At 43.4% G+C, this 7,214-nt stretch overlaps 1 protein-coding gene across 1 annotated transcript; it reads left to right on the top strand.

Moving 5' to 3' along the window:
- Nucleotides 1-1,027: 1,027 nt before the first annotated feature.
- Nucleotides 1,028-3,732, top strand: LOC136541405 (L-type lectin-domain containing receptor kinase SIT2-like). Its single transcript, XM_066533253.1, has one exon. The coding sequence runs from the start codon at nt 1,066-1,068 to the stop codon at nt 3,145-3,147; it is 2,082 nt and encodes a 693-aa protein (XP_066389350.1). The 5' UTR covers nt 1,028-1,065; the 3' UTR covers nt 3,148-3,732.
- The last annotated feature ends 3,482 nt before the right edge of the window (nt 3,733-7,214 follow it).

Here is a 7,214-nt window from a genome sequence, read left to right as displayed (position 1 = left end):
TGTGTAATCACAAGCACGTGCGAGTAGCGTGAGAGGTGTGGGCTGTAGGTTTCAGTAATCTTTGGATTACTGTAACTTGATAGTTTTGTAACAAAACTTTCTACTCCTGCTTAATGAAAAACGTGCCAAGGCACGATCTCGAAAAAAAAATACTCCATGCATGTGTCCAAACATTCGATGGGATATGGTGTAAACTTTTGGAGGAGGAACTAAACAAGCCCTAACTATTTCACTAGTTCTCTTTGTCTGCCACCTTGGCCTTCCTTCCGATGAATCTTCATAAAGCCTATATAGATACAGATACAGTAGTACGGGTGATGGGACCATTGTTCTTGCCCCAAACACCAGCTTCACCAACGTAACAACTAGCTATGGCTCCTTTGGTCTTCTTGACCCCAACCACAGCGGCAAATCATCAAATCACCTCGTGTACATTGAGATAGATACCGGTTACAACTTACAACAGTGAGTTTGATGACATAGATGACAACCATGTCGGCATTAACATCAACAGCTTGTCTGCTCCTCTCCGGTAGGCTATTACTCGGATGATCCATTCTCATATTTGCACCCCTTAGACAAAACACAAGGATTAGGTCATCATTACCTAGTCAAAATGTGTGGGAGGTGTGCTTAGGGGCAGCTCCACAACATATTGGTTTTCCACAACTAAAAAACGGATCACATGGAACCCAAATGACAGATTGTTGCGGTTGCTTCTGCTCATTTTTTTAGGTTCAGCCGGTTTTTGCTCACCTCTAGCAGAATGAGACCGCAGTATTTGTGAAAAAGGACGTATATATCATATAGGTCCATCTCAAGTCAATGTCAAGGACAAGGACAACCAGTCAACAACCGTGGGACCAACGGCAAGTATTTCCACACGCCATGACAGGACCACCAAACTTAAATTGAATTGACAGCCCACCAAAGCCACAACGCGCATTTGTTTGTTAGACAAATTATTATTTTGAACAGAGCCAAGATTCCGCCTGCATAAATAAAGCTAGGTTAGCATATTTGCAGAGCACGCTGCAGTACTCTGCTGCTGCTTTCCAAAGTCCAATGATGTTCTCCAAGAGCTTGGCCTTTGCCATTCCGTTCCTGCTCCCACTTGTCCTCGCCACCATCGCCGACGAGGAGTTCGTGTTCAATGGATTCAATGATTCTTCCGGCTGGGACCTCCAAGGTTCGGCTGTAATGCTGAAAAATGGTATCCTCAGCCTCGGCACCACCAACGCCGGTATAGTCCAACCCAAGAGCCATGCTTTCTATCCTTCTCCGTTCCAGATGCGTAACCTCACCGACAGCTCTATCTTCTCCTTCTCCGCCACCTTCGCCTTCTCTATACTTCCTTCCGATTGTGACGAATCGCCAAACAGCCTATACAGATACAGTAGTACAGGCGACGGAATTACCTTTGTCATCGCCCCAAACACCAGCTTCACCAATGTAACCAGTTATGGCTCCTTCGGTCTTCTTGACCCCAACAACAATGGCAAATTGTCAAATCACCTGGTCTCCATTGAGCTAGATATCAGATACAACAGAGTGTTTGGTGACATAGATGACAACCATGTTGGCATCAACATTAACAGCTTGAATTCTTCAGTATCCTCTCCAGCAGGCTACTACACGGATGATACATTCTCTGATTTGCACCCACTGCGGCTGTCCAGTGGCAAGGAGATGCAAGTATGGATAGATTATGACCAAAGGCTTATGCAACTCAACGTCAGTCTGGCTCCTATCCCAGAACCAAAGCCCAAGCACTCTTTGCTATCTCACACTATTGATCTTTCGCAAGTGCTGCTAGATTACATGTATGTCGGCTTCTCATCATCATCCTGGGATAGTTATAGTGGTTTCATTCTCGGCTGCAGCTTCAAGATGAACGGAGAACCTGCGTCACTTGACTACTCCAAGTTGCCGAGAGTAAATACAACCCAACCTGTTACCTCCAGATGTCGGCCTGCGTCTCAGTTTGTTAATGTGCTGTCAATACTTGCTCCTACCTTGGTTTTTCTTGGTTCAGCTGGGACCCTAATACTGCTTGTGCCCATCATCCTAGTTGTGAGAAGATGCTACAGGTACCGGGAGATCCATGAGGACTGGGAGCTCGAGTTCGGACCCCACCGGTTCTCATACAAGGACCTATTCCATGCAACAGATGGCTTTAAGGACAAGCAGTTGCTTGGGACAGGGGGATTTGGGAAGGTATACAAAGGACTACTTCAATTATCAAAGCAGGAGGTTGCAGTGAAGGTCCTGTCCCACGACTCCAAGCAAGGGATGAAAGAGTTTGTTGCAGAGGTTGTAAGTATGGGCCGCCTTTGGCATCGTAACCTTGTGCAGTTACTTGGGTATTGCCGTCGCAAAGGTGAATTGTTGCTGGTCTACGAGTACATGCCAAATGGTAGCCTTGATAAGCACTTGTACAACCTCGACCCGGAGAAGCCTTCCTTGGGTTGGGCTCTTAGGTTCGAGATCATCAAGGGTGTGGCATCAGGGCTCTTTTACCTGCATGAGGAATGGGAGCAGGTTGTCATACACCGGGACGTCAAGGCAAGCAACGTGCTTCTTGATGGTGAGATGAACGGACGACTAGGTGACTTTGGCCTAGCTAGGTTGCACGACCATGGAGTTGAGGCACATACAACATGTGTTGCAGGAACTAGGGGCTACATATCACCCGAATTAGCAAGGCTTGGAAAGGCCACAAAAGCAACTGATGTGTTCGCGTTCGGCGCGTTCATCCTGGAGGTTGCCTGTGGTAGGCGACCGGTCGGGGTGAATTCCCATGGTGAACCTCAACTCCTGGTGGATTTCGTGCTGAAGTTTTGGCAGCGCGATCTGATTGTTTGCATGATGGATCCTAGGTTGGGAGAAGAATATGTGATGGAGGAGGCAAAGTTGGTGCTGAAGCTTGGGCTTCTTTGCTCACACCCGTCCCCAGTCAACAGGCCAAGCATGAGGCTTGTCATGCAGTATTTATGTGGGGACACTCCATTCCCGGAGATGCCAGATGCTTATCTGAACATCAGGAGCATGAGTGAGCTGCACGACAATGAAATTGCCTCTGGTGAATACGATCTCCAGTATACCTCAGTCCAGACCAGTATAAGCAGTCTCTCAGGAGGGAGATGAAATCATCGATAAAATAATGTATGATGTGCTTGTCATGGAGTAGGATAAGTTATTTGGAAGAGTGTAGAACGGCTTGCTTCATATATACCTGTACTCTGTACTGTCTTTATGAATGCCAATGTCAATGATTCCTCCCTTCTTTCAGCTACCAGTGTGGTTAAACTGCTAGAGTACACTCCCAACATTTTGTCCAGGTAGCTGTACCATTACAAGACGCACTGTTGCATCCATGTTATTGCTCAAACACCAAATCAACACTTTCTCAAAAAAATACAAGTACTAGGGATACAATTGTAGAGGACTGGAATGGTGGGAGCAGGGGATTGAGATAGGAAGAATCAGAGCATGGGGAGGCCGCAACGTGGGAGAAGAGAACCCAGGCTGATGACTTTGTTCCGTTCATTGATGCCCTACTGCAGCTGTGACTCTACATTCTAATGTAATCCATACTTCACATTTGGGCATGGGTCTACAGGTAGCCCATTGGTTCAGGCTGGAAGCACAGTCCTTTGGGCCCAAACATGTTCATTGCATGCACACAACATAGTCTATCGTTCTTCATTGCCATCCTAACGCTTAACTTAATTCCACAATTTGGATTATCCATGGTAAGGCTTTCGGTAAAAGATCCAAGCAAATTAATGATACTTTTGGTCTACAGTTGTAGAGGTACACCATAAGTTCATGACAAGTAAATACTCAGGGGCACCGACTGATTGGAGAAATAAAAAATTGGCAATCTCATGCTTCATACAGATTCACCACAGATGTTGCCAATATAAAGGTTTTGCATGCCTAGCTCCTAGTTAGCAATGAGAATTGTGAAGCAAAGCTACATAATCCACTCCTCCAAGCTAGTAAGTTACTAACAGAAACAGCTAATCCACAGTAGAACACAAAGTACAAAACACAGCTATACACTCATTATAAGGCTCAATACAAAAGTAAGATAATAATTTAGCTGACTCTCAAAGAAAAACAGTAATTTAGCAGCGTAGGATGTTCTTACATTGTCATCATGAAGCTCAAAGTAGCCCCACCACAGGCGCCCATCCCTTGCTTCATGTAAACCCAGTATCCACAACCCTGAACTAGAGAATAGAGAGGAAAACTGAATCCAACAGCAACCGATGAAGTGAAATTAACACTATCACAAAGCATAATTTTCTGAAAACACAAATTGATCCTTTTCCAGAAAATGTGCAGCTCAAAATTAAAGTTAGCCAGTGAGGGAAGTTTCATGAACCAACAGCACAACATATAGTTGTTTCACTCCTTCTGGCTAGCATTCAGCATTGTGATGTAAAGGTACAGAACCCTTTTATCCAATCTTTACTAGATATAGCATCTAAAGAACAGAAATCTCCATTTCCATATAAGGTGTGACATGAAGTTTGTGCTAACGCCTTAAATCAGGACTTAGCAAGGACTTGAGATTATCATGCAGAAGCACCCTCCTGGACTTCACAAGTTTACATGTAAATCTCTGTGTTGCGAAATCCCAAGGTTTACAACAGCGATTTACCGGATCCGTACAACCAAATACTACTGCAAACTAGAACTAGAAGGCTCAATCCTATCTATAATCAGAAACTCCAGTAGAGAGAAAAACGAACAAGACAGCTAGTTAGGCAAAGATCTAGTCACTGGGAGGAAGCAACTGCAATCGAGACCAAGCAGACGACGGAGGAGTCGGGGTCGTTGCCGCCGCCGCCGCCGAGTCGAACGGCTTAGCCGCAGTAACTGCTCGGCTCAACGCCGGCCCCGGCGCCGCCTCCTAGGGCCCTCGTAGAGTGCATTTCAGAGCCGGAGGAGCCACCTTGCATTGAGCCGTGAGGCGGTGACCGGCCAGCGTTGCCAGCGACGGCGCTCGGCCGGCGACGGCGCGATGCAGAGTATGCGGTCGGCGGCGAGCGCTGGAAGCCCATATGAAAAGTTTTTTTTTTAAGGCAGCCCATTTTCTTTTTGAGGAACTTTTAGAGCAGGCCAGATGGGCCTAGTAGCTCATGTTCTCTTCGGCTTACAATGGCCCAGCTTAGAAGCAGCACTTGACCACCTCTCTGTACACAAATGAAATGAAGGCGTGTCTTATTTATTTAACCAAACTTTACAATTGACCGACAATTAGTTGAATTACAGTCATGTTCGATATATAAAAGCTGCACCAATCAAAATAATTGAAATAAAGGAGGCCATAGAACCAAGTTGTGAAAGGCAACCGCCAATAAAAAAAGTACTCTCTCCGTTTAAAATTATAAGACGTTTTAACTTTTCTAGATTCGTAGCAATTTGCTATGCACCTAGACATATTTTATGTCTAGATATATGATAAAAACTACGAATCTAGAAAAGACAAAATGTCTTATAATTTAAGAAAGGAAGTATAATACTCCGTAGTTCTTGATGATGATGAGACACACACAACAACAACAACAAAAAGAGAAGGCGGACATTACTCGACAAATAATTATTGGGCCTCCTCGTTTGCGCTTGAAGGCAGCCGTTTGGGCTGCTGCCACCGCCAGCCGATCGAACAGACCCATCTAGTTAGTTGACCAAACCCCAAAAATTTAAGCGTATCAGTCCATCAGGAAAGCATATCATCAGGATTAGTCACTGTCTCCCTGGGCCCCAAGCGAAATCGACAGCAGGACGGCGGCGTCAACGGGCAACCATCAATCCTCTTAGGTAAGCACGGCATCGATCCTCCAGAACATTGCGATTTGACTGCATATATATCTGCTCCTACTGCAGAGCTGGAGAAAGAGAAGGCCCGGCCCCCTCTTTCACGGTCAGTGAAATATATGCAAAAGGGACCTCGCACCCAGTCATGCACGTCCGAGCTTCCAAAGCATACCGGCCGGTTAATTTGTTCTGGCGGCTCTTGTAGGTATCACTCGAGGTATGATTGTGAAACTTCAGTGTAGCTAGTACGTTTGACTGCGTCTAGTCTAGGCTAGTCTTGTGAAAACTACCGATGCAAAGAATATTCCCTCCGCGATCTTAGGATTATATTATGTATGTTCAAGCATACCGGCCGGTTAATTCTTGCACGAGACATGGAAAAAAAGGATATATCGTAAAGTCTTTGAAGATGCATAGACATCTAGCTATCAGTTCAGTAAACTACTAATTAGATTTATTTTATTGTATGAGGAAAAATATCTAGCTCCAAAAATAGTTTAAAAATAATAACCTTATAAGTTTAAAAATATTTTTAGAGATGTCTCCCTTTTAGTCTAGAGAAGGCTCTATCAAGAATCATCACTAAAAATGGATTCTGAGTCTGTTCGTTTTTAGAAATCGATTTTTACGTGGTTGAAAAGTCTAGCCGATGTCTAGAAAGATGGTAGGTTTTCTAGCCACCTCTAAAGATAGAGGCATTTCTAGCTGCAGTCGTTGATTGCACCCGTTCCTAGAAATAGATTTCGAGATGCAGTTGGTAATTTGGCCAACATCTAAAATAGGTGCAACAGAGTAAAATTCACAATTTTTCCAAATCAAGTCGGATTAAGAAAAACTTTATATCAATGCTATGAACTCGAGGAGAACCGTAACTTTGTAGATGACTAAGTTTTCTTTTGAAAACATTTGGGGCCTGGAAATCATGTTTTGAGCTCCAAATTTTGAAATTCATTATTTTTGAATTTTTCAAATGGCCTCAAATGAAGAAACGACGTAAACCAAAGTTGTAGTATTCGAAGCGATCTGTAACTTTACAGTCGACTAATTTTTCAATTAAAATAATTTAGGTCATTGAAATTATATTTTAAGTGTTTAGATTTTGAAATTCAATCTTTTTTTATTTTTTCAAATGACCTTGCCTAAACCAAATAATAATACTCGAGGAAATCTAAAAAATAAATAAACATGAAATGGTTCCATTATATCTAAGAAATTGTCTTCCCTTTTTGTCCTTTTAATAAAGTTGAGCTGGCAATGAATTGAAATTTTGTGGTTTGGTAACCATGTCAATCCCCATCTCTAGTAACTTTACAAATTATTTGAAAACTTTTGAACTATCAAAAATATAATAATTTGTAAATTTCAAATAAGTTTGAAATAAT

This window comes from Miscanthus floridulus, chromosome 3, assembly GCF_019320115.1.
Source record: "Miscanthus floridulus cultivar M001 chromosome 3, ASM1932011v1, whole genome shotgun sequence".
In the NCBI taxonomy this organism is placed as follows: Eukaryota; Viridiplantae; Streptophyta; class Magnoliopsida; order Poales; family Poaceae; genus Miscanthus; species Miscanthus floridulus.
The sequence above is the reverse complement of the archived record's forward strand: the minus strand, read 5'-3'. Positions and strand labels throughout refer to the sequence as shown.